Genomic DNA, 23,942 nt, shown 5'->3' with positions numbered 1-23,942 from the left:
CAGTCTCTCGTCGACACTAGCTAGCAGCACGACAACCAGCAGTGCGTCTTTGCCGCCTCGCGCTCGCTCCCTGCGCCTGCTGACCCCTCAACTCGCTGTCAACTGTCCGCCTCGCTCGGATCGCTTACACCTGCGCAGCACGTCGACCCTGCCTTATCCCTTCTCTCCCACTTCCCAGACATCACCGCGACCATGTCGACAGGTTCCGACATTCAGGAGAAGATCGCCGCTGCACGGAGGGAGGCAGAGACGCTCAAGGAGAAGATCCGCGCAAAGCGGGAACAGCTCGCAGACACTAGCCGTGCGTCGATCGCATTGCTCTCGTCTGCCAACGCAGCAGGCGCACCGTGACGCTGAACGCGACTGACCACGACATCGACGCGCAGTGCGCGCCATGGCTGCCGAAATCGACCCGCTCCCGCGGATAACGATGCGCCCGCGACGAACGCTCAAGGGCCACCTCGCCAAGATCTACGCGATGCATTGGGCACAGGACAAGCGGCATCTCGTCTCGGCGTCGCAGGACGGCAAGCTCATCGTCTGGGACGCCTACACGAGCAACAAGGTGCACGCGATCCCGCTCCGCTCGTCGTGGGTCATGACGTGCGCGTACGCGCCCTCGGGCAACTTTGTCGCGTGCGGCGGCCTCGACAACATCTGCTCGATCTACAACCTCCGCGCGAAGGAGGGCAGCGGCGCAAAGGTCGCGCGCGAGCTCAGCGCACACACGGGCTACCTCTCGTGCTGCCGCTTCCTCAACGACCGCCAGATCCTCACGTCGAGCGGTGACATGAGCTGCATGCTTTGGGACATCGACGCCGGCGTCCGGGTCATCGAGTTCAACGACCACACGGGCGATGTCATGAGGTGCGTCGGCAGCCATCTGGCTCTCTCCTTTCTGCAGCATGAACGAGAGACTGATCTTCGACTTCAACTCCGTCTCGCGCAGTCTGTCGTTGGGACCTAATCAGAACATCTTCGTCTCGGGTGCGTGCGACACGACCGCAAAGGTGTGGGATATCCGAACGGGCAAGGCGGTGCAGACCTTCACGGGTCACGAGTCGGACATCAACGCTGTCTCGTGAGTAATGTTTTTACCCCCGCGCCGGGCGAGCGAGACTGGGAGACTGACCTCTGCCCCAAATCCCAGCTTCTTCCCGAATGGCGACGCATTCGCGACTGGCTCAGATGATGCATCCGCACGACTCTTCGACCTGCGTGCAGACCGCGAGCTGAACCAATACACCCACGACAACGTCCTGTGCGGCATCACGTCGGTCGGGTTCTCTGTCTCGGGCCGCATCCTCTTTGCCGGCTACGACGACTTCAACTGCAATGTGTGGGACACGCTCAAGGGCGAGCGCGTCGGCGTCCTCTCGGGCCACGAAAATCGCGTCAGCTGCTTGGGCGTCTCGGCCGACGGCATGGCGCTCTGCACGGGCTCGTGGGACAGCATGCTCAAGGTGCGTCCGCACGCTCTACTCAGCAGGCTGCGCAATGTGTTGACGCATCTTGACTCGCAGATCTGGTCGTAGACACTGGTCGATCCGCCTTTCTCGCCTGTTCAGCCCGCCTCGCATCTTTCGTTTCTCCTCTTTCCTCATGGCCTGTGCCTCGCGCGCCTATACCTCACGCTCGCCTGCCGCGCTCAGCACGCTTGCCGTCGCCTTGTCCATCGTCATCGCCGTCGCCTCGCACGATTGCGCTCTCCCGCCGTACAGCCGTACCTAGTCCGCCGTTCGTCCCGTTTCCTCAGTTCCGTTTCACTCTGGCCATCACAGCAGTACCTCCCCGCTCTCTATCCTATCCATCATCCCGCTCTCTCCCCTCACATGCCCGCTCGACGTCGTCTCGCTACTCCACAAGATACCCTCATTTCGTTGTCTTTCCCTCCCTCCTCTGGTTTCTCGCCCCTCCCCTCTTTATCCTCGTCGACTTCCCCTTCCTCGGCTCGCCTCGTTCGAGGCACGCCTAATCCGCTTTTCCTTTAGTGCGCCTGTCGCGCGCATCCGCCTCTGCAGTTCTATCCGCCATTGGAAGTCGTCTCCGCCGCCCCGCTCGCGAGAGACTAGCGGACACCCATGCAGCGAGTTTCGGTACACGAGGGAGGCAAGCTCTGCGTGTCTGCGCTCGTCCAGGTCGAAGTGCCGCGAGTCCGCCTCGAGTCCGTTTGGGACGGGTCTCCTCTTCTCCGCTTCCTCCCGCTCTGCTCTCGAGTGTCGGGACTCCCGAGTGTCGGGACTCCCGCGTGTGCTGCTGGATGAGCTCGAAGGAGTCGCCGACCCCGTCCGTGCCCTCTGCGCCCGCTCCGCCGCCTCCCGCCCCGCCTGCCTCCCCACTCGCAGCCGAGCCTCCTCCGCAGGCTCACGCCTTCCCGCCCGCGCCCGCCGAAGATGCACAGCCGGACGAGGAGCGCGAGCTAACGGCTGCGGTCCCTCCAGCAGCGGCAGTGCGGCTCAACGTCGCGCGGAGGCTGTGGCTTGCCACCGTAGAACTGCGTATGTCGTCGGCCCAAGACACTACCTCGCTCTTAGCTGACGCTCTGGCTGTGCGCAGAGGGCGTCCGACGCACTCGCCTCGCCTTCTTCGGCGTCCTCGGTTTTGCGCAAGTCGTCGCATGGATCGTCGTCCTCGCGCTCACCTTCCACTCGCCGTGCGACCGCCCACTCGCAACCTACCTCGTCATGACAGTCGTGCGCATCGCGCTCGGCTACCCGTGCGCCTACTGGCTCACAATCGCGCCCGCGCGACCGAACCCGCGGCGCGACAGCCCCGAAGTGCGCGAAGCGGCAGAGCGCAACCGCTACGTCGGGTCGTACGCGATCGACCGCCGCGTGCGCCTCTTGAACGACTGCGTGTCGGTCTACTCGCTTGCCGTCTTCGTGCTCGGCAACATCTGGACCATCACGAGCGACACGTGCGCGGAGACGAGCCCGACGTTGTACAGGAGCGCAGTCGCCGCGCTCGTCTTCTCGTGGATTTGGACGGCCGAACTGCTCCTTTGGCTTGTGCTCGTCGTCTTTGCGCTCCCCTTCCTCCTCGTACGTCTCGCTTTACCAGCCGCTTCTGCCGGTGGGATCGTCTGCGATGACGTGCTGGACAGATGTATAGTCTCGGGGATATGCGCTGAACTTTGCGTGGTTCCGCAGATCGCGATGCGGTTCTTCGGCGTCGGTCAGGCCAAGCACGAGATCGGCGGACTGTCGAAGACCGACATCGACAGCCTTCCCAAGCGCGTCTTCGTGTACGTGTCCATCGCTTACACACGCGTACCCGCCCTGTGCCCGTCCCTGACAACGCTTTCTTTTCGACAGCGGCACTCTTCCTGATACGGAAGAGACGCCCGACACCGCTGTCGAGCCTTGTGACACTCCCACCGCAACCCCCACCCGTGCTCCCGCACCTTCCCCTCCTACCGCTTCTTCATCGCCCACCCGTCCACCGCACAGGCGCCAGTTCTGGCGACTGTGGCGACGAGGGAAAGCCTCGAGCTCGGAAGCGGGCAAGGCAGGCGGTGACGGTACCGGGGCAGGCGAGTTCGTGCCCTTCCCGCCAGGCGTCGAGCCAGTCCTCGTGCCCGTCTCGCAGGCCGCATGCGCCATCTGTCTTTGTGGTGCGCACTCTCCCTTGACACCTTCGTCGCCTCGCGCTAACGCTATGCGGGTCGAGCAGAGTACGAGCTCCCGCCACTCCGCAGCGCCGGAGCCGAAGCCGCGCACGGCTGGGAGCCCGAGCTGCTCGGGCTACTACCGTGCAAGCACTGCTTCCACGTCGAGTGTTTGCGCGACTGGCTCGTCGTGTCAGGAAGGGTGCGTTTCTCTCGCTTGGCTGCCCAACTTGCGCCTCGTTGCGCCGTTCCACGAGCGCGCGCTTTCACAGCTGCGTTGGAAGGGTTCAAAACTGACCTCTGCTTGCTGTATAGTGCCCGCTGTGCCAGCGGGCCGTCAACGAGCCGAAAACCCGTCGTGGGCGGAAAGGCCTTGCTCCACCAAATCCGCCGAGTGGCAGCGGAACGGGCGGAGGCGGCGGTGCAGCGGACCGAGACAGCAGCGGTGATGGTGCCGGCGCCGGCGGCAGTGATGGGGGACCGTCCGCGGCCGAGCGTGTCTGAACGCCGGAAGGCGCACAGCTTGTACACTTGCGCGACGGACAGCTTGTAACTGCTCTCTGTTGTGCCTTTGCCCCTTGCTCAGACCTGTTCTTGTTGATAATACACTGCCTTGCATCGGCTCGCATACGTCAATTTGCCGTGTTCTGACTGCGATGCAGTCTGAACGAGCGACAAGAGTTGCAGGTGACGAGAGGTATCAGGCATTGCTAGATGAACTGCGAAGGGTATACAGTGCGAACCGCAGACAACGAGATTGCCAGGCGTACGAAGCATGTGACAGGAACACAAAAGGAAAGGGTGCTGGGCAGGCGGAAGATCTCGCCTAGGCGAGCGCTTCGCTCAAAAAGCGTGATGCGATGCGATTGACGATGTTGCCCTCGCACATGCTGATGATATTTGGGGCCGGCGAGATTGTGTGGATCGACGCGCCTCCTCTTGCGTTGGGAAAAGCGCGCTGCCACTCTTCGACCGCGGAAGGTGGGCACACGACCGGGTCGGCGCCGCCGCGCAGAAGCAGGACAGGGCAGGTGACCTTGTCAAGCTTGGCTTGCGGTATGGGCTCGCGATTGTAGACAAAGGTGAAGAGGAAGCGGAACTCGTAGGCGGGTTTGCCGGCTCCATCTGCAAACAAGCATTTCCGTCAGTAGATGGGATCAACCATACATGTTTGCTGCCTTCCGCACGCCGCAACGGCGTGATGTGCTTTGTTCAATGCCTCCTTTCGGAAGTTTAAAAGCAGAGAAGAACGGGCAGATAGGTGAAGCGAAAGGGAACGCACATCGGCCCTCGAAATAATCCCCCATTTCTTGCCGTGCCGACGCCATTCGCTGGTCACTTCCGACGCAGTAAATGAGAATCTCCTCGAGTAGGTCTCGAGGAAAGCTGCCATCGCCCGTGCCTTGCCCGTTCTTGTTCACGAACATGCCTTCCTCAAGTTCGATGAGCGATGCCTTGACGCTCGGTTCTCTGGCATTCGCGAGTCAGCACATGTTATTCGACACGGTCTTGGAACGGAACACACTCTTTCCGCCATCCGGGAGTCGCGAGGATGAGCGACTGGACCTTTTCGTCTCGTTTAACCGCGATCCAGGCCGCAATGTTGACACCATGAGGGCCCTCACCCCACAGGCTGTACTGTTGCAAGTCAAGCTCGTCCTGTTGCAGAGGTAGCCGTTAGCTTGAGAAACGAGGCAGGGTCGCGCGGGAGACGCACGAGCACGCGGAGCACGCAGTCCGCGCTGTCCTCGAGCGTGTGCTTGTCGCGCTCCGTCGAGCGACTCAGGCCATGCATTGGGCAGTCGATGGCGAGCAGGTTGTAGTGCTGTGAGAAGCGGGGATCGCCCAGTTGGTTTGCCCAGCCCTGGACGCGCCCGCCAGCTGGGAGTTGAACAGGTCAGCAGGTTTCTTGCTTCGACACCTTCGTAAGCACGGCTTACCAGGGTGAATGAGCACGAGTACAGGGAGCTCAGGCTTGAGCGGCTGAGACGACGGCAGATCCCCGTCTTCTCGAGATGCGCTCGCGAACTTCTCGGCGTCCGGGTTGAGTACCCAGAAGAGGTCGCTGCGAGAGGAGACAGTCAGTGTGCGTGCCGATGAAGTGCGGGTCCTTACGCACAGCTTGTGTTCTGGTATGCTCGTGTAGGGCATCTCGCCGGGACCGCAGGGCCGGAGCGAGTACGAAGGCTTGGGACGAAGGTGCGTGCCAAGCGTGAGAGAAGCACCAGACGTCAACTAGCAGTGGAAGCGTCGTATGCAGTGCACTTGCGCGGATCAGCCAGCGCACTGGCCTCGTCGTGCGTAGCAGAGGGCGCCAAAACTCGGCGCGGGCCCTGCGGGCAGTACTGATGAGGCGGCGGTCGAAAGGGCCAGGCGGGCCTCCTCACGCAGATCCCCGGAGCGGTTGTGAGACCTGGCTCACCCCGCAGCCGAAACTGCGGGGACTCCGATTCTGGCCTCAATGTAGAAGGCAGGCACGGTCTCTTGCGTGTGCCCGCGCTCTCGACGCAAGAGATTCGCGCTCGAGCTGCACATCCCGTGGGTACCGCCAAACTGCCCATGAGGCCGTATGCCTACTCGCCCTTCAGAGCGTAACGACCGGATTCCGTCCTTCCTTGGCTCGTTCGGCGAGCGAGCCCGGCTCAATTGTCCAGATGCGCGAGCGAAGGCCGCAGTCAAATGCGGCCGCTTCGACGAGAGCACGACTGGGGGCGAGCGGCTGGGCCGGTTGCGACGAAGCCAGAGTTGAGCGCAGCAGGCGACGCGGAAGCGTTTGAGTCTTTGAGAAGAGCGATGGAGATCTTCGAGCGTGCGAGAGCAGCCACACAGGAGCAGGCGAGCGTGAGAGCGAGTAATGTTGCCGACTGTACAGCCCTATAGCCCTACAACAGACAGAACGAGGTGGGGCAGAAGAACGATAAAAGGAGAACGAGAGGAGGCGTGTGTCGGCCTGAAACAGAGCTGGTCCTGCCGAAGGGCTGCTTGGCAAGGACGAGCTTACTTACCAGCAAGAGAGCGCTGCAGGAACTGCATGATGATACGATTGACGATATTCGAGTCGGAGAGGGAGATGAGGCCAGGAGCCGACGAGATGGCATGGATGCCGACAGGACCCTTGGCATTGACAAAGGACCTGGGTTTGGAGCATCAGCATCCCATCCTACCGCTTCCGCAGTGGGAGCCAGCTTTGAAGACCGCGACGCACCTCTGCCAAGCCTCGCACGCCTCGACGGGACAGACAACCTTGTCGTCCGCCCCGCGCAGGATGAGCACCGGGCACTTGATGAGAGCGAGAAGGTCCTGGGGCACCGGCTTGCGGTTGTACACCGCCTCAAAGAGCCAGCGCACATCATGGAACGACGAGCCCGCGCCGGCGCCGTACCGCTGCTGGAAGCGGACCTTCATCTCCTCGCGCTGTGGAGCGAGGCGCTCCGAGCCACCCATGAAGTAGGCGCAGATGTGCTCGAGGGCTTCGGGCGGGAAGGTGCCCGAGTTGTCGCCTCGACCCTCCTTGTTCACGCGCAAGGCCTGCTGAACCTCCTGCAATTGCGCAACGACGTGCGGGGGTCTGCGATGCGGGATGATTGTCAGCACCGGCACACTGCACGATCACGGCCGCGGATGTGCTGCTAGACGGAGATACGACGTACTCGGACATGAAGCCGGGAGAAGCGAGCAGGAGTGCGTCGACCTTGTGCGCACGCTTTGTCGCCAGCCACGCGGCGACGTTGCTTCCATGTACGCCCTCCCCGTAGACGGAGTACGACTGGAAGTTCATCTCGTCCTGCACGGGCCCAAGGCGTCAGCTTGGATACGAGGTCTTGCGCGAGAAGAGGGGGTCACGCACGAGCGTTGCCATCACGCACTCGGCCCTGTTCTCGAGCGTGTGCTGCGTCCTCTCGCCTCCGGTCGTCCAGCCGCTGAACCGGCAGTCCATAGCAAAGAGGTTGAAGGAGTTGGCGAGGCGCGGGTCGCCCAGCTGAGCACGCCACGAAGTCACGTTGGCGGCAGCTGGTTGACATTACGAGTCTCAGCATGTGCTCCTCGACGTGCAAGAAGTACGTGACGCGCCGGCATGGATGAAAACCAGGACAGGCAGCCCAGGCTTGAACGGGTTGCTGGGTGGGAGGTTCTCGTGCGACGCCCGCGCAAAGGTAGCTGGATCCGGGTTCAGCACGTAGTACATGTTAAGATCGCGGTAGTCGATGCGTTTGAACGGCATGCTGGGCAACCGCTTCGAGGTGGTGGGTGGCCAGGAGACCGAGGTGCGTGCGGCGGGGTTAGCGCGTCGGGCGGGGTATGCGCAGTGCAGAAAAGTTGAAAGGAGAAAAAGGAAGGCGCAGCTTGCGCGAGGACAATGGAGAGCGAAAGCAAGCTGGTCGCGCGAGCAACGAGCGAAGGAAGGCTGCGACGCAGAGCTCCAAGGAGGAACGGTTTTCGTACCCGATCGCGAGCACACTTCAAGCGGTGGCTGAATCAGGCACAAAGCGATTGGCGCTTCCGCCGGATGATCGGACGGACGAGGGACGGAAGGGAGGTCCGACCACCAAGGCGGTTGGCCGTTTGCCATCGGCAATACAAAGGCAAAACCCAGTCCAGGTCACCGTTGCCGCAGCTGCACAAGCAGAACGGTCGAAGGAGGCAGCGAGCACACAAACAGCTGCGTGGGCACAGCCACTTCCCCGAGATGCACAGACCCGGAGGGGAGCCAGCGCTCGAATACCGATGAAAGCTTCGCTCTGACTCGCCCAAGCAGCACATATCGCTGTCTCGTCAATTCCAGATTGTTCGTGCCTCGTTGAACCGGCGAGAGAAGCGGGGTCCTCACGGCAGCGGGCGTCCTGACGAAGCGACGAAGTCAGCTGGTCCAGAGGCTTCCGGCGCTGAAGAGCGTTCGGCACACGCACGTGCGGTCACCTCGTATACGCACTCGCAATCTCGCGGCCCTAGCCGCGCAATGAGCCTCTGCGGCTGCTCGTCGCTCCCGCTCTCCATTCTTCGGGTGACGGTGAGCGAGCGCAAGCTGCGCAGCGCCGTTTCGCGCAAGAGACGATCAAAGAAGGACTCGATCGGCGAGCCGAACCAGGTGAAGGTGGCGGGGACGGTCAGGTCGAGAGCAACTAGGGAGGTGGTCGAGAGCGTCGGGAGGAGCCCGAGAATCTCGTTCGTCACGAGCCCTTCAAGGGAAAGGACGCGCAGAGACGAGCATGATCGTATGAACTGGTTGAGGGTACCGGGTAGAGGGACCCAGTGCGTTGTGATCGCAAGGTGCGCGAGTTGAGAAGGCAGGGCCGGGTACGCGTCGAGAAGGCGCTCATGTAGGGGCGCTCCAGACTTGATGACGAAAAGTTGGAGAGACCGCAGGGTGTCGAGTGAGCGGGCTAGAAGACGAAACAGGGAGGGCGGCTGGTCGACCATTGCGGAAAGGGCCAGCTTGTTGAGATGGACTGGAAGCGAGGCGAGCCCAGCGGGCGGTTCAAGCGGCATTGATAGCTTGAGCTCGCGCAGCTCTGCTCCACGATACATGTGAGCACGCATGTGGCGCGGGCAACGCAAACACTGCTTGGCTCACCCGCGAAACTTGGCAGGAGAAGCAAATTGAGGTCGAAAGGGCTCATGAAGAGCGCCGAACGCAGGTGGAGCGAGCGTATCTCGCCGGCACTGGCGCAGATGGACCGCGTCATGAGCTCGGTGAGCGGGTAGAAGTCTTCGTCCAGCGGAGCGAAGTCGTAGAACAGGACGAGCTCGTCCAACACCAGCGGTCTGTCGGCGGGACGAGCGCGGTCGAAAAAGTTGCGCGCACGCCCGTACGAGTCGATATGTACCCGCGACTCGAGTGCGCGCTGCGCCGGCTCGACCCATGACTGCGCGACGAGCGCGAGGTTGCGAAGGATGGCCGAGCGAAGCCTGACGGTCGGAGGTAACCCTTCAACCGAAAGTTCGACGACGCGTGCGAGCAGTTCTGGCGGGAGTAGCGCCACAGGACTGGCCGCTCCTGCCGGGCTAGACGCGACGCAAGACGAGCTCATCGTATTTGAGCGAGCCGGAGACGGGCGGCAGGCGCTGGCGTCGCAGAATTGCCTCGCTCGAGCGCGTGCGAGGTCGTCAAAGTAGGCTGTGCCACGCTGTGCCCGCAGCAGCCCCTCGCGTGGCTTCGAGGTGAGAGGCCGAAGCGAGGGAAAGACAGAGGAGCAGACGCGGTTTGTCTTGTCCACGCACCCACAGATCGCTGCGATGCAGAGTCTGACGGGTTCCCTCGCGCGTCTGAGCCTCTGTGCACGGCCAGCACTCGCCCGCTGCGCCTCGCCCGCCGCCGCTCCCGTCGCTTCCACCTCGCGCCTCGTCCTTCCTCCCCCGCCGTCCCACGCCTTCTCCACCTCGAGCGCGGCCCACGCGACCCTCAACCAGGTCACCAGGGGCGCTCGCAAGCCCGTACCGCGACCGGTCAAGACACCGGCGCTTGAAGGGTCGTACCAGAAGAAGGGCGTCTGCAGCAAAGTCTACACCGTCAAGCCCAAGAAGCCCAACTCGGCCGTGCGCAAGGTCGCAAAGGTCAAGCTCTCGACCGGCCGCGCCGTCATCGCCTACATTCCCGGTGAGGGCCACAACTTGCAGGAGCACTCGGTCGTGCTCGTCCGCGGCGGGCGCACGCAGGACTTGCCCGGAGCCAAGTGCGTGCATGCGGCTTTTGAGAGAATGTGCTGAGCGTCATTGACGCTGGTCCGGCACGCAGGTACAAGATTGTGCGAGGAGCGCTGGACTTGGGCGGTGTCGCTGGGCGGGCCGTCTCGCGGTCAAAGTACGGGAGTGCGTCCGACGATTTCTCCAGAGTGCCTGCTTGCTCTGTTGCTGACATATTGGACCTGCAGCCAAGAAGCCGAAGAAGTAGCCGGGCAGTACGACTGCAACCCCTGTACTCACTCTTCAACTTTGACGTAAAGTGGAGAGAGCTCCGGTGTCTTGACCCGCAGCCCTTAAGCCTGCCGCATCGCCATGAGCCAAGCTGCCTTCTCTGTGATGTCCCGCGGCGTCGCTGAGCACCAGTCAAGTCCGAGTCGATCCTGGCCGAGAGAACTTCTTCCTCCCGGCGTGGACTCCCTCACAACGAGCTGCACCGACCAGACCCGCCAGAACAGCATGCGATTGTTGATGAACTTATTACCGTAGTTTCCGGGTGGAGGTGGGCTAGGTAAGGGGAGAGGGAGAACGACAGAGGTGCACTGCACACACACATAGTCCAGAAACGCATGGCCAACAGTCCCACCTCGACTGGGCCGTTTTGTATGGCACACAGGGGAGAGTGAGAGCTGCTTAGTACGAGAACAGGATGCGGTAGATGCGGATGTACAGAGGCGCCGCCTTGCGCTCGGCACGCCACTGGTTCATCTCCTCGCTGGTAAACCAGCACTTGCGCCCAGTCTGCGAGGAGAAGGAGAGAAAGCACCCAGGTCAGCGTCGAGAAGCGGGGCAATGGGAGACCGCGGGACGTACGTCGAGGTCGATCTCGTGCGCCTTGTACGGCAGCGTGCGGTTCTTGATGTACGCGCAGAGCCAGAAGAAGAGGAGGACGGGGGCGGCCTACAGGAGCAGGGGGGTCAGACTTGAATCGCGCACGGAAGCAGGGTGAGAGGCGACGCACAAGGTACGAGATGAAAAACGCCTCGGCCGCGTCAGCACCGCCGGGCGAGCCACCGAGAGGCCACACGGCAATGTAGAAGTTGGCGATAAGGACGAGGCAGACGAGGATGAAGCCGATCCACGAGCCGTAGACGCCGCCGATGGCGCGGTAGGGGAGCTCGTCGAGATGGTGGCCCTGGACGCGCCACGCCTTGCGGAAGCGGATGTGGCACATGCAAATTGCGCCCCAGGTGAAGAGCGTCGAGAGACCCGAAAGGCCGAGGAGCCAGTCGAAGACCGTGTCACCGGCAGAAACAACGTTGACGTCTACGGGAGGGGAGAAGGGCCAGTTAGTTGGGATGTCCGCGCGCAAAGCCGAGGTCCAAGCGTTCTCGCCCTTCTGGCTATCAGGGAGAGCAGGACGTACAAGCAATGGGGCCGAACATGAGGACGAGGACGACCGACCACAGCGGGCGACCCGACTTGTCGACGTAGGTGAAGATCTTGGGCGCGAAGCCCTGCTCGGCCATGGCGGTCATGACACGCGAGCCGGCGTAGACGCACGAAAGACCGATCGAGAGGACGGAGATGCAGATGGTGATGTTGATCTAGGAGGACAGGTTGAGAAGGTCAGCGGAAGGCATCTCGTAATCTTCGTAGAGCGGGTGCCGCCATTCGAGTGAAGGAACGCACGAGGTGGTCAAGACCGTTGAGGCCAGCGCGGCGAGCCATGATGACGAAAGGCGAAGTGCCGGCGCCGCTGCCGCCGCCCAAGAGCGTCTCCTCGTTGTACGGCAAGTTGACACCGATGATCGTGAGCGACGTGATGTAGATGAGAGTCTGTTGTGAGTTGAACAGGGTAAGCGTGTGTTGCGCAGTCCGAGCGTGGCAAGGTGGAAACGTACGATACGCCAGAAGGTGTTCTTGACGGCCGACGGGAGGGTCTTGCGAGGGTTGGGCGTCTCAGTCGCGGCGAGGCCGACGAGCTCGGTACCGGCTGCGGAAGGGAACAGAATGTCAGCCTTGCACAGGGCGAAACGCCTACAACACCCTCAAGAAAGGGCGTCATGAGGCAGGGGGAGAGACAGGCAGCTCGCTGCGGAGCGAGCTCCCGCCCGCTCGAGATGGGACGTACCGAACGAGAAGGCGGCAGTGACAAAGACGGCGCAGATACCCTTGAAGCCGTTGGCAAGCGCGCCCGGGTCCTGCCAGTAGCGGCCGCCGACGTACTCGGAGTAGACGCCATCGCCTCCTCCGCAGTTGAGGACGATACCGATGATGATGAAGATGACGACGACGGCAAGCTTGAGGCACGAACTCCAGAACTCCTCCTCGGCGTAACCGAGCGTGCCGAAGATGTTGACTGCGTGCGAACCATGAAATCAGCTTGTGCGGCTCCAGGACGGCTACAGGGAGACGTACTGATGATAATGGCGATCCAGAAAATGGTGATCCAGGCTGCTATCGGCACGTTGGCGGCTGCCTCCCAATATTGCACTGTGATGCCGGCTGCTGTGATTTCGAGCGGAAGGACAACGGCCCATTGAGCCCACTGTGACGCAACCTAGTCAGCCTCATATCACAGTCGAATGGCCTGGACCAGAAACGTACGTAGTTCCAGCCGAGGGCCATGCCGAAGCCAGGGTCGAGGAAGCGGACAGCGAGGGTGTAGAAACCCCCAGAGACCGGGTAGAGGATGCACATTTCGCCGAGAGCCTGAGTAACGTTGATAAGCATGACGCCGATGATGAGCCACGCAATGAGAATGCCGAGAGGACCGCCGTTGCGAAGAGCTGCCAAGAGGGCGCAAAGGTCAGTCGGCTGAGAAGATCAACCTGGCCAACGAACGACGCACCTTGGCCAGAACCGATGAAAAGACCAGTGCCGATCGAGCCACCGACCGCAATCATCTGCAAATGCCGGGGCTTCATCTTCTGCTGGCTGCATGACGGCACGCGGAAGCCCAGGTCAGACGGCTTCGCTGCAAGAAAATACAGGTTGGTTACGCACAGCATAGGGTTGACGTTCGACTTGAGCGGGTCGGCATTCTCTCCACCGATCGAGAGGCCACTACAGAAGCCAAGACGGTCAGTAAGAGTCGATACATCGAGGTGGCGGTGGGAGAGACGACATACCCAGTAGCGCCGGGTGCGCGCTTGAACGACTCGAGGTTGACACCCAGGCGAGTCCAGACGGACTCCTTGCTCGGGTCGTAGAACTCGGGGACCGTGGCGCGGTTCTCCGACGCCGATTGCGTCGCGACATACACCTCGTCGACCTTGCCCTCCATCCGGCCACCAGAGTGTGAAGACGCTGAGCCCTTCTCCGTGTCGTGGAGATCAGCCATGGTGATAGTAAAGGAAGCGGGGAGACAAGTGGGAAAGAGAGAGAAAGCAGCGTAAGCAGGGGCGAGCCACAGAAGGAAGGCCAGCGCGGGGGGCGACCTCGTATCAAGGCGCACGAGACCCTGGGCCTGGGGGCGATCCAAAACCGCGCGGCTAGCGCAAGGTACGGCCAAATATCCGGAGGCGGAGAAGCCTTGGCGCTTCCTGCTCGCGTGAAGGCCCTGACGGGGAGGGGCGAGCCCCCCTCTCCGGCCCTGCCTCCCTTCGCCGTCTGACGAGTCGAAATATTTCCGTCGCTGGTGGAGGGCAGTGGCGCTGGCGGTGATGCCAGCATGAGCGCACCAGCAGCCTCGTCTGCACGTCGTCTGCGAGAGCCTCATCCCGTGATGAGAGCCTCCCTGGGAGCTTGCGCTAATCACGACTGGAGTCCCGCTCTCTTCGACGGGTCGGCTGCAAAGTTTGCTCATCGCCCTTTTCTCTCCAGGTCACGCGAGGTACGGCCCCGGGAGGGCAAGCATCTGAATAACGAGAGGCGCAAGCCTTGTTCCTTGGCCCACTACGAGCGATGCGGTTTTTCACCTGGAGAGCGGGCTCAAGACCGGATTCCGAGCGCTGCACGCGGCATGCCGTGCGCGTGATTGAGGCGCCGTCGACTACGCTCCACCTTTGACGGCAATCCGTGAGGTGCTTGTCTTCTTCTCGCTGTGCGGAGCACCTCTTTCCTGGAAAGCGACGAGTTTCGCACTGATAGCCATAGCAAAGATGCTGATCGCAATGGGGGACGAGGGAGTCGACGATGAGACCGCGCAAGGCTGCCACCATGACGCAGCGCCCGCCACGCATTTCGCCATGAGCTCTTAGTCGACCGTGGACCGGTCACCACTGCCGTACCTGCGATCCCTTGACACTGTTGTGCGGCTTGTGACAGTCGAAAAGTGGCGGTCGTTCGTCCCATGCAATCGATCGGCGGCGATGCAGGCAAAAATGGCACGGCCGGTTCTCGGGCACGATCGAAGTGAGGAAAAGTGAATGCGTTCAAGGCCGTGCGAACCCCGGTCGAGCGAGGCATTTCTGACAAGCCACGATGCGGAGACTTCAACGGGCAGCATCAATGTCCTCGCGTGAAGATGCCGAAAAAGGGTGCGAAGAGTGTCGCGACGGAAGCCCCGTCGCAACCCGAGCAAGAACGGTATCGCGAGCAGGAAAAACTGCAAGCGCTCTTCAACCCCCTGGCGCAGCGCCGCGGTCTTGCGAGTGCACGTCGGTCCAAGAAGGAGGATGAGACGATTACTGACTGATCGCGACGACGAGGTTGCGACGGGGTGATCATTCCGCCTCTTCCTGTCTAGCAGGCTCACGAACAACGAGCCTGGTCAATGCCCGTCTAGCAGCCTGTGTAGCACCTGAGCCGCGAACCTGGCGGCGCAGATTGAGGACGAGGCACTGCACTCAAGTGGCGACCTTCGTGATTTATCAAGTCGCGCTTCAGCAGCGACACGAGTGACTTGCTCAGCCGTATACGGACTGTCTATAGAGCCTCACCGCGCGTCGAACACGCAAACTAGGACGCGGTGTCGTGCCTAAGTTGCGCAGAGGGATTGCCGAGCTGATGAGATGTCCACTGAGCGCGACGGGAACAGCGGAGGGAAGACAAGCGTCGCAGCACGCTCTGCAGCGTCAAACAGGGGTGACGGTGCTTCTGCACAACATTCAGCGGCGGTCGAGGTAACTGTCGATGGACAGGAGCGCTCTTCCCAAGCCGGCGACGACTTGGTTTTCCCAGCGTCAGGAACTCAGGCGCCGAGCTTGCACGAACCTGCGCAAGTCCATGCAGGCTCCACTCGTACGCTGCGGGCGGGTCGCTCGCCGCGTCCTGCCCCGTCACGCTCCACCTGCACCGCCTGCTTCTCCGCTCGCCTCACGACCTCGAGCAGCAGCACCGGTGCGGCCTGAGCTGCTGCAGTGTCGAGCGACGACGTACTGACAGCATCGGCCGTACAGCACCTCCCCCCCTTCGCGCCAGGCTTCGCTCGTCATGCTTCGTCGTCCGCACCCTTCTCTCAGTCCGCCCGCGACAAGCTGCGGGCCCGCCCGTTCCTCGTACTCGTCGGCATCATGCCGCTCTTCACCCTCGGACTCGGCATCTGGCAGGTCAAGCGGTTGCAGTGGAAGGTCGATCTCATTGAACAGCTCGACAAGAAGCTGCATCAAGACCCGGTCAGGCTGCCAGCTCGCATTGAGTGCGTTCTCCTGCCTTCTACGTTCGCAATCTCTCGCTGAGCAGCTTTGCGACAGCACGGCGGCAATTCCCGAGTTTGCGTGGCGCAAGGTGTTCGTGACGGGAACGCTCGACCACGAGCATTCGATCGAGTTGGGTCCAAAGACCCGCGATGGGCAGCTCGGATACCACGTCTTTACGCCCCTGGTTCGCGGCGAAGGCCAGGATACGATTCTGGTCAACCGAGGATTCGTCAAGCGCGAGTTCCGTGAGGCGAAGGACCGACCAGCAAGTCTGGTGCGTCGACTTTCTCAAGCACGCCGGGAAAAGCCGCTCACCAAGGATACTCTGCAGTCAAAGGAACCAGTCGCGATCGTGGGCATGTTGAGGGACCAGGAGGCGCGCAACTCGTTCACGCCAGTGAACGAGCCGGAGAAGGGGCAGTGGGTCTTCTCCGACATTGCCGAGATCGCGCGGTACACGGGCGTGGAACCTGTTTTGGTGGACCAGATCTACGGTGAGACGTCACGTCCATCTCTGCGTGTTCGCGCGCTGATGTAATCGCGATGGCGCAGACGACCACCCCGGCAAGGTCGAGATGTTCCTGCGCGAGGGCATCCCCGTCGGCCGAAATGCGACCATCGAGCTGCGAAACATGCACGCAACCTACGCAGCCACCTGGTGAGCCCCGCTTCGTCCTCCGCTCTCGGAGTATACGGCTGAGCAGCTTTCGCTGCCGCAGGTTCTCGCTCTCGCTCGCGACGGGCTACATGTTCTTCCGCTTGATGCGGAGACCATCCCCCGTCACGCCGGCACAGTTCCGAGGGATCAAGTAGACGTAGGATGCACTGTACACACCGCTCACACATGGTCTCGCGCAAGATCTGGAAGGGGGTCGACTGATCATTGTCCATTGAAGGTCGGGTGCGAAAGCCTGTCTACAGCCTAGTCGTGCCACTCGAGGCCCATCGACTGCGCGACAAAGCCGCTGCGAAGTGTCAAAGTGCAAAGTCAGCCCCAAGCCGAACTGCGAGCGTTGAGTGGTGAGACGTACTACTTGTCGACGGCCTCTTCGATCTTCTTCTCGGTGCTCTGTCGGCGACACCAAGCTTGTCAGTCACTTTCTAGCTGGCATGGCGGATCAGCGGGCCGTCGCACCTTGCCCGCACCATGCCCACTCTTGGTATCGATGCGAATGAGCAGCGGGTTGGGGTTGTCCGGCAAGCGGTACTGCAGCTCGGCGGCGTGCTTGAACGAGTGCAGCGGCACGACACGGTCGTCGTGGTCCGCCGTGAGGAGCATGGTCGGCGGGTACGGCTTCTTGCTCGGGTCGACATTGTGAAGGGGCGAGTACCTGAGGCATTCAGGCGGTTGGTCGCGAATCTGCGTGCGCAGGAGGACAACTGAGACTCACTTGATGAGGTAGTCGAAGCCTTCGGGGTCTTCCGACGAGCCATAGTCGGACTGCCAGAACTTGCCGATCGTAAAGCGCTGCGAGCGGAGCAAGCGTGAGTGCTCCGGAGCTCTTCCAGATGCACTGGCACTCTCGTTCTCGAGAAATGTACATCCGACAAAGCCCAGGACTCACGTCGAAGCGGAGCATGTCGAGGACGCCGACATCGGCAATCGCCGCGCCGAACAGCTCCGGCGCCTGGTTGACGCAAGCGCCGACAAGCAGACCTGGATCGCGCCAAATCAGCGATAAGTCACTACTCTGTGCGGAGAGGCAACGACGCACCTCCGTTCGAGCCGCCCGAGATGGCGACCTTGTCCTTCCCGACGTACTTCTCGTCGATGAGGAACTTTGCCGCGTGCTGGAAGTCGTCGAAGCAGTTCTGCTTGCGATCCTTGGTCCCCGCGAGGTGCCACGTCTCGCCGTACTCGGCGCCGCCGCGGATGTTGGCGACCCTGCGGTGGCGTCGGAGGAAGTGGGTCAGCACATGCGAGAGAGGGGCGGCGAGCACGGGTCGCACGCGAGGATGCCCTTGTAGTGCTTGATCCAGGTCATGAGCGAGCTGTGTGAAGCCTAGTCAGTGGGAGTGGGTGCGGGGGCGATCAGGGACAGAGTGCACGCACGGCGAGAAGAAGGGCGTCATGGCGTGCGAGAAGCCGCCATAGCCGTACAGGATGGCCGGCGCCTTGCCGTCCTTCGCGACGCTGTGCGGCGGTGCCAAAGTTCGCATCAGTGTCGTGCGTGCGAGCTGGACTCGAAGCAGAGACCGAAAAACAGCGCGGCGACGCACTCCTTCGGGCGCGTGATGAACATGGGCACCTTGGTCCCGTCCTTGGACTGGTAGAAGACCTGCTCGCTGACAAAGTCGCTCGGCTGGATCCCCTCGACCTTGGCCTCGCGGTAGACGGCCTCCTTGCCCTCGTGCTTGCCCGCGGCGCCCTTGTCCGAAAAGTCAAAGCGGTACACGGTGCCAGGCGACGTGAAGCTCGTCATGCTGAACCAGAACTCGCCGTGCTCCCTCCGGCCGGCAATCTGGTCGATCGACCCGATGAGGCCCTCGCCGAGGCGACGGATGCGCTCGCCCGTCGTGAGCGAGTGCAGGTACAGCTCGTCCTTGACGTCGACCGAGTACAGGAGTACGAGCGCGTCGTTGTTGGCGATGTGGAGCGAAGTGAGAGGCGAGTGGGGGTTGTGCGGAACGAGGTCCCTGAAGCCCTGCGAGTGCGCGTTGAAGCGAGTGAGCACCAAGAGCTGCGTCAGCGGGACGGAGCCAATGCACCTCCTCCGGCTTCTCCAAGTCGTACGTGACGACCTTGTAGTTCGGGCTGTCGTTCGCATTGGTGTAGAAGTAGAATTTGCTGCCGTCGTTGGCGACATCGGCCCACAGCTCGCCCCACGTGTCGATGACCTTGTTCCACTTGAGGTTCGGCCCGATCTCCTTGTTGGCCGGGTCTTCGAGGTCGGCGATCCAGAGCAGGTTGGAGCGCGCAGTGTCGCGCGACTGCGTCATGACGACGTAGCGACCGCTGCCAATGGACCGAGGTGGTCAGCTCGTTCCGCTCGAGCATGAGCGACCGAGCACTTGCGGGACCACACGCACTCTTCGGTCCCGCCGCCGCTGAACATCCACTCGGGGTGCTCCTCGTCCTTGTAGACGAGGATGTCTTCGCTCTGCGGCGTACCGACGCGGTGGTAGTACAGCGCGGCGTTGACGTCCTTGTCCGTCTCGGTGCCGGCCTTGTCGTCCGTGTCGGCGCCGTGGCCCTTGCGCTCAGGGAAGCGCTGGTAGAAGAAGCTAGCAGCGGAAAAAGACGGCGTCAGATGTCGTCGCGACAAAGATCAACGCTTGTCTAGAGCCGAGAGGGCTCAGAGCGAGCGTGCCCGAAGGCGACACTGACGTACCCCTTCGAGTCCTTGGTCCAACCAATCCCCGAGAACTTGACAAAGCGGAGGATGTCGGTCTCGAGGCGGCCCTCGTCCTTGCCGACCTCCTGCTTCGGGTCATGCGGCGCCGAAGTCGGGCGGACGTAGATCGTCGACCAGTCCGAGCCCTGAGCAAAGTAGATGTTCAGAGAGAAGACACGACGGGAGAGCAGCGAGCGGACGCACCGAGCGCGAGAGAGCGTAGGCGAACCACTTTCCGTCGTCTGAGAAAGCGCTCGTCGCGCGCGAGACGGAGCCATCGGTCGACAGCAGGTTGGGCTGCACGCACGATTCATCGCGCACGGCTGAGTCAGCTCAAATCGCGCTGAGCCGTAACGCGAGAAGCAAGTCGCGAACGCACGTCGAAGAAGAGCTCGCCGCCGACGTCTCCAAGCTTGGGCGTCTCAGTCTGCTTGCCCTTGGGGAAGCGGTAGATCGAGGGTTGCTGTGCACAGCAGCAGCGTTGTAAGCGGTCTGACTGCTACAGGACATCACGACGCCCGACGCGAAGCAGGGCAATCGGAGAGACGGGAGCAGGTCGGACGCACGGGCTGCAGTCCCGAGTTGTACGTGAAGTAGTAGTTGCCGTCACCCTTGAGAGCGGGGCACGAGACTGCATGGAGGGGCCGGAGTGCAGGATTAGCAAGTGAGCCCCCCCACTTCGGATGAGGACCGTCGGGAAGGAGGAGGGAGCGGGAGGAACGGACAGCGCGGGTAGTCCCAGTTCTTGCGGAGCTCGTCGGCGAAGCGGGTGCGGTCCCTGTACTGGTCGAGGTACTTGCGGGTGAAGTCGCCCTGCGTCTGGACAAAGTGCTTGGTCTCGTCGCTGTCGGGGTGGTGCAGCCAGTCGTACGGGTCGGCGACTTGGACGGGGCCGCGGGCCTTGGATTGGAACGTCTCTACGGTGTCGGACCTGTGCACGGGCGGGTAGGGCGTCTGGCTGGGGTCCCACGGCGTCTTGAGCGAGTGCGACGACATGAGGCGGACGGGGGCAGCAAGCGAGATGGGGAGAGAGCGGGCGAGCGAGAGCGGGCTGGCGCGAGTAGCACAGAGTCTGGCGAGCATTCACGCGCTCGCAGCAATCCACACGAGCGAAGAGCACGAAGCAGTTGCTCCGAGAACGCATTCGCTCGCGACTCTCTCGCCTCATCCGCCCCACGCTCTCGCTCGATCGGATCTCGGACAGGATCAGCGAGGTGTACGCTGCCGCACTCGACCCGCTTCAGCCGCTCGCACCCAGGCCGGACAAAGTGCGCGCGGTGTAGCCGGCATCGTCCGCCTCGGAGGCCGCCATGGTGCTCATCGACGGCGTAAAGTACGCGTGTGCGTCGTGCATAAAGGGCCACCGAAGCTCGAAATGCACCCACACGACCCGCCCGCTCACCGAGATCCGCAGTGCGTCTCTCTCGCTGCCTCTGCCTCGCCCCTCTGCCGCCTGTTCGCGCTCGAGCTGATCGTTCGCACGCTCTCCGCGCAGGCAAGGGCCGCCCGACGTCCCAGTGCTCCCACTGCAGGGAGCTTCGTAAGACCCGCTCGGTCCACGGCAAGTGCGACTGCGCCGCGAGGGAGGCTGAGCGTCCGTCCCGTCCGCCGTTCCTTCCGTGCGGCGAATTGCAGCTCACGCCCGTAGACCCTGTCCGCAGAGAAACCAAAGCCCAGGCTGCTACCCAATGGCCTGTCGGATGCGATGCAGACGCCCGAGCCTGACGAGCCCGTCGTCGCGACAACCGAGCCTTCGGGAGGTGCGCTCTTTCGTGAGGCATCGCTCTCTCAGCTCGCTCCTGACACCAGGCTCCGCAGTGACCCGCCTGCTCAACACGTGCAACTGTCTGCGCGGCGGCAAGTGCACCTGCTGCTCCGTCGTCAAGCGCAGTGCGCCCAAGCCCTTCCCGGGCGACCCTACGCCAGTCGCCTCGACCTCGTCGTCTGGCTGCTGTGGCTCGTCCCCCGCGCCTGATCCCGACCCGGCCTCCTTCTTCTCCGAACCAGCGAACGCGGCGCCCGTCCCGGTCTACCTCGACGTAAATGGCAACATCCCCGTCTCGACACAAGACGAAGCCGCGCTCCCGACTCCTCCACCCGCCTTCCTCGCCTCGTCCCCCGTCGCGCTCGCCTCCCCGCCCTTCTCCGCCTCTCGCCCTCGCTCCCCGACCACCGCCCCGCGCACGCGGTCCACCGACGCCCTCTTCCTCCCCAAGACGCACGGCACCTCTTCGTGCTTCTGCGGCCCGACCTGCGGCTGCGTCGGCTGCGCCGTGCACGACCCGTATTCGCGCAAGCGCCCCGCCGAGGGCGCGTGCAGCGGCGGCGGGTGCAGGTGCGGGACCGACAAGGGGTGCGAGGACGGCGGCAAGCGCGCGAGGGTCGCCGAGCCGGAGCGCGAGAATGGCACCAAGGCCGGCGGGTGCTGCGGTTCGAAAAAGGCGGCGCCTGTGCAGATGAAGAAGTCGTGCTGTGGCAAGGGCGGTGCGGGTGGCGGAGGGGCGAAACAGCTCGACGTCCCGCTCGTAGGGATCGAGCTCCCGTCGCTCGCCTGGCCCCTCAGCTCGTCCGGCACGTCGTCTCCGGTCTACCCGCACATCTCCTCGCCGAGTGGCGCCTCGACCCCGACAGAGACGCTCCCGCTCCCTTCGCTGCGCACGCTCTATCCGGCGCTGCTGTCCGACCTGGGCGCGCCGCCCTCCTCCGCCGGTTCTCCTTCGTCCACTCTCGCGACTCACCCCGCTCCACTCGGCGCTCTCGACCCGCTCGCTGCGCTAGAAACGGATCCTTTCCTAGGCGTCGAGCCCGTCCCGGCTCCCGCCGCAGAGGTCTCAGCCGTCCGTGCCGACTGCTCCGCCGTGTACCTCGCCGAGCCGCTCGACGATACATGCGGCAGCGCGGGTGGCGCGGGTGGCGCGGGCGAGGGGTGCGAGTGCTCGAGCGGGTGTGGGTGCCGCGATGGTGGAGCCGCGGCGGCGAGCAGCGAGAAGGATGAGGAGGGGCAGCGCTTGGCGCAGCTCGCGGCGCTGGGTGCATTTGGCTGAGCGAGCGCTAGCAGGTGGTGAGGGGCGGTGGTTGCAGGAGCAGGGCGCTTCTCGTGTCGGGGTCTTTCGTTGCTTTTTCGGCTTTCCTTTCCGGGGGTCTTTGTTTCGGCCTTTTCGTAGTAACTCCTTTGCCTGCGTCTGTTCCCTGTTGATAGCACCAACTCTCGCAAATTCCCCACTTCACAGTGAATCGGGCCAGGGAAGCAAGCGAGAGATGCGAGTTGCGGATTGAATGCGAAGATGCGAGGATGTGAACATGCGGCGTAAGGATACAACAGGAGCCCCGTCTTGTGCTGTACGCGTGGCCGTCAGTCCGAGCATCTATTTCAAGTAGGAAACGTGACGCACCGCTTCAATACTCGTCTTCAGACACTTCCGCGTCGCTCGCGATGCTCTTCTTCCGCGTGCGCACGTTCTCCGGCATGGGCGCGACAAAGTAGGCGCCCTCGGTCCTCGACGCCAGCTTGAGCAGCTCCTGACCCTTGGCCGCAGCGGGCGTGTCGTCTCTTGCCGCAGATGAAGCCGTCCAGTCGACCGGTTGCGGCTCGGCCCTCACACGCGCATCGACCATCTCGCCCTCCTTGAGCCCGAGCGCACTCGTGTCGACGCCGCGCACGGCCTGGACGATGGCGACGAGCTCGTCGAGGTCGCGCAGCTCGTGCCAGCCCTCGTCGGTCGCGGGCGGTTCGAGGGCCGCGAGGCGGTGCAGCTTGGTGAGGGTCTCGCGCGAGAGCGAGGGCGTTTCGGAGGGGGCGGGGAGGTAGTCCTCGATCGAGTAGGGCGCTTTGAGCGGGATGCAGAGGTCGTCGACGGGGACGGGAGGGGCGCGAGGGATCCGAGGAAGAGGACACGGTGCGAACGAGTGCGATGGTCGGGCCAGCACGACCCAGGGCTGAGCGACGCGAGCAGTTCGGATCATGTCTCGCCCTGCACAGGCTTGCTTGGTAGAAGGCGGGACGAGGGAGAGGTTCGTTCGTCTCGCCGTCACCGTCGTCGTCGGTTCCGCAAAGTCACAGCGAGCGTGCACAGTGATTTGCTTGCTAGGCTCAAATACTCGCCTGGATCCCTACACGCCGATCGCAAGCGCCGCCTGAGCCGTTGCCGCCCTCCCGTTCTCCTCATCTCTCGGCACCGCTTCAACCATGTCGCGACCCATCGTGGGCACTCCGCTCGCCGGCTGCTGCGCCGTCCTGAGCGTGTTCGGAGCATGCATCCTCGGAACACTCGGGTTCTGCTTCGACGCCAACGTGAGGGACCTTAGTCTCGCTCTGTCGTGTTGCTGGGGCGCTGACTGACGCGAGCACGCAGGTCGAGGTTCTCATGGGCTCGGAAGAGTCGCCGAAGGACGGGCACGCCGTCGCGCTCAACTGCTACTTTGCGTGCGTACTCCTGCTCGTGCTCGCACCGCCCCCACCTGGCCTGACCGATGCTCCTTTCCTCCGCAACAGCTCGCTCGTCTACATTGCCTTCGTCGTCTTCTGCACATGCCAGGTGCGAGAGCGCCCTTGCTCATCCTAGGCCGATTCTGGCTTCCCGACTAATGCTGTTGCGCGCAATCTGTGCAGGTCGGCGTCAACCGGAGGTACCAGCGCGGCGCAGTGCGCCTGTGAAGCGTCTCGTCGTGATGCAGTAGTGCAGCTTTACCTTTCGTCCCTTGTTGTAACCAGCCGATCCGTTCTCCACCGTGAGCGAGGCGACCAGTCGGGAAGCCCGAGTCTACGTCCGAGCAGCTCGTTCACGAACGTCATCCTCA

At 62.9% G+C, this 23,942-nt stretch overlaps 12 protein-coding genes across 12 annotated transcripts; 6 read left to right on the top strand and 6 right to left on the bottom strand.

Annotated features, from left to right (window-relative positions):
• Window positions 1–192: 192 nt before the first annotated feature.
• Window positions 193–1,535, top strand: JCM10292_002033 (WD40 repeat domain-containing protein; the record flags this gene model as incomplete). Its single annotated transcript, XM_076645454.1, has 5 exons — window positions 193–301; window positions 387–867; window positions 950–1,081; window positions 1,151–1,463; window positions 1,524–1,535. 5 exons carry the CDS (start codon window positions 193–195, stop codon window positions 1,533–1,535), a joined length of 1,047 nt encoding a protein of 348 aa, XP_076508981.1.
• A 725-nt stretch (window positions 1,536–2,260) lies between these two features.
• JCM10292_002032 (RING finger protein) lies at window positions 2,261–4,111 on the top strand (the record flags this gene model as incomplete). Its single annotated transcript, XM_076645453.1, has 6 exons — window positions 2,261–2,498; window positions 2,557–3,041; window positions 3,150–3,244; window positions 3,315–3,613; window positions 3,673–3,809; window positions 3,923–4,111. 6 exons carry the CDS (start codon window positions 2,261–2,263, stop codon window positions 4,109–4,111), a joined length of 1,443 nt encoding a protein of 480 aa, XP_076508980.1.
• A 322-nt stretch (window positions 4,112–4,433) lies between these two features.
• JCM10292_002031 (alpha/beta fold hydrolase) lies at window positions 4,434–5,758 on the bottom strand (the record flags this gene model as incomplete). The annotated part of the gene is made up of 6 exons (XM_076645452.1): window positions 4,434–4,732; window positions 4,890–5,077; window positions 5,133–5,266; window positions 5,325–5,488; window positions 5,548–5,672; window positions 5,727–5,758. 6 exons carry the CDS (start codon window positions 5,756–5,758, stop codon window positions 4,434–4,436), a joined length of 942 nt encoding a protein of 313 aa, XP_076508979.1.
• Window positions 5,759–6,604: 846 nt separating this feature from the next.
• JCM10292_002030 (alpha/beta fold hydrolase) lies at window positions 6,605–7,829 on the bottom strand (the record flags this gene model as incomplete). The annotated part of the gene is made up of 5 exons (XM_076645451.1): window positions 6,605–6,740; window positions 6,813–7,175; window positions 7,258–7,391; window positions 7,455–7,618; window positions 7,679–7,829. 5 exons carry the CDS (start codon window positions 7,827–7,829, stop codon window positions 6,605–6,607), a joined length of 948 nt encoding a protein of 315 aa, XP_076508978.1.
• A 602-nt stretch (window positions 7,830–8,431) lies between these two features.
• JCM10292_002029 (uncharacterized protein) lies at window positions 8,432–9,636 on the bottom strand (the record flags this gene model as incomplete). The annotated part of the gene is made up of 3 exons (XM_076645450.1): window positions 8,432–8,448; window positions 8,515–9,117; window positions 9,180–9,636. The coding sequence occupies 3 exons, from the start codon at window positions 9,634–9,636 to the stop codon at window positions 8,432–8,434; spliced, it is 1,077 nt and encodes a 358-aa protein (XP_076508977.1).
• Window positions 9,637–9,841: 205 nt separating this feature from the next.
• On the top strand, window positions 9,842–10,496 carry MRPS12 (mitochondrial 37S ribosomal protein uS12m MRPS12; the record flags this gene model as incomplete). Its single annotated transcript, XM_076645449.1, has 3 exons — window positions 9,842–10,278; window positions 10,341–10,414; window positions 10,477–10,496. The coding sequence occupies 3 exons, from the start codon at window positions 9,842–9,844 to the stop codon at window positions 10,494–10,496; spliced, it is 531 nt and encodes a 176-aa protein (XP_076508976.1).
• A 422-nt stretch (window positions 10,497–10,918) lies between these two features.
• Window positions 10,919–13,571, bottom strand: JCM10292_002027 (uncharacterized protein; the record flags this gene model as incomplete). Its single annotated transcript, XM_076645448.1, has 12 exons — window positions 10,919–11,026; window positions 11,099–11,185; window positions 11,247–11,551; window positions 11,652–11,832; window positions 11,918–12,064; window positions 12,130–12,221; window positions 12,360–12,587; window positions 12,647–12,776; window positions 12,836–13,017; window positions 13,080–13,165; window positions 13,235–13,294; window positions 13,360–13,571. The coding sequence occupies 12 exons, from the start codon at window positions 13,569–13,571 to the stop codon at window positions 10,919–10,921; spliced, it is 1,818 nt and encodes a 605-aa protein (XP_076508975.1).
• Window positions 13,572–15,397: 1,826 nt separating this feature from the next.
• SHY1 (cytochrome oxidase assembly protein SHY1) lies at window positions 15,398–16,623 on the top strand (the record flags this gene model as incomplete). The annotated part of the gene is made up of 6 exons (XM_076645447.1): window positions 15,398–15,412; window positions 15,571–15,809; window positions 15,865–16,084; window positions 16,142–16,304; window positions 16,363–16,468; window positions 16,530–16,623. The coding sequence occupies 6 exons, from the start codon at window positions 15,398–15,400 to the stop codon at window positions 16,621–16,623; spliced, it is 837 nt and encodes a 278-aa protein (XP_076508974.1).
• Window positions 16,624–16,732: 109 nt separating this feature from the next.
• On the bottom strand, window positions 16,733–20,141 carry JCM10292_002025 (prolyl oligopeptidase family serine peptidase; the record flags this gene model as incomplete). Its single annotated transcript, XM_076645446.1, has 16 exons — window positions 16,733–16,775; window positions 16,842–16,879; window positions 16,946–17,141; window positions 17,202–17,278; window positions 17,376–17,467; window positions 17,526–17,695; window positions 17,761–17,802; window positions 17,864–17,944; window positions 18,031–18,455; window positions 18,520–18,766; window positions 18,841–19,035; window positions 19,143–19,291; window positions 19,350–19,442; window positions 19,525–19,608; window positions 19,712–19,776; window positions 19,871–20,141. The coding sequence occupies 16 exons, from the start codon at window positions 20,139–20,141 to the stop codon at window positions 16,733–16,735; spliced, it is 2,268 nt and encodes a 755-aa protein (XP_076508973.1).
• Window positions 20,142–20,455: 314 nt separating this feature from the next.
• On the top strand, window positions 20,456–22,189 carry JCM10292_002024 (copper fist DNA-binding domain-containing protein; the record flags this gene model as incomplete). The annotated part of the gene is made up of 4 exons (XM_076645445.1): window positions 20,456–20,558; window positions 20,641–20,739; window positions 20,807–20,905; window positions 20,964–22,189. 4 exons carry the CDS (start codon window positions 20,456–20,458, stop codon window positions 22,187–22,189), a joined length of 1,527 nt encoding a protein of 508 aa, XP_076508972.1.
• A 352-nt stretch (window positions 22,190–22,541) lies between these two features.
• On the bottom strand, window positions 22,542–23,108 carry JCM10292_002023 (uncharacterized protein; the record flags this gene model as incomplete). Its single annotated transcript, XM_076645444.1, has 1 exon — window positions 22,542–23,108. One exon carries the CDS (start codon window positions 23,106–23,108, stop codon window positions 22,542–22,544), a length of 567 nt encoding a protein of 188 aa, XP_076508971.1.
• A 223-nt stretch (window positions 23,109–23,331) lies between these two features.
• On the top strand, window positions 23,332–23,799 carry JCM10292_002022 (uncharacterized protein; the record flags this gene model as incomplete). The annotated part of the gene is made up of 4 exons (XM_076645443.1): window positions 23,332–23,436; window positions 23,498–23,568; window positions 23,638–23,680; window positions 23,755–23,799. The coding sequence occupies 4 exons, from the start codon at window positions 23,332–23,334 to the stop codon at window positions 23,797–23,799; spliced, it is 264 nt and encodes an 87-aa protein (XP_076508970.1).
• Window positions 23,800–23,942: the final 143 nt, after the last annotated feature.

Source organism: Rhodotorula paludigena (genome assembly GCF_050403205.1).
Source record: "Rhodotorula paludigena JCM10292 DNA, Rt_paludigena_JCM10292v1_ctg1, whole genome shotgun sequence".
Classification (NCBI taxonomy): domain Eukaryota; kingdom Fungi; phylum Basidiomycota; class Microbotryomycetes; order Sporidiobolales; family Sporidiobolaceae; genus Rhodotorula; species Rhodotorula paludigena.
The sequence above is the reverse complement of the archived record's forward strand: the minus strand, read 5'-3'. Positions and strand labels throughout refer to the sequence as shown.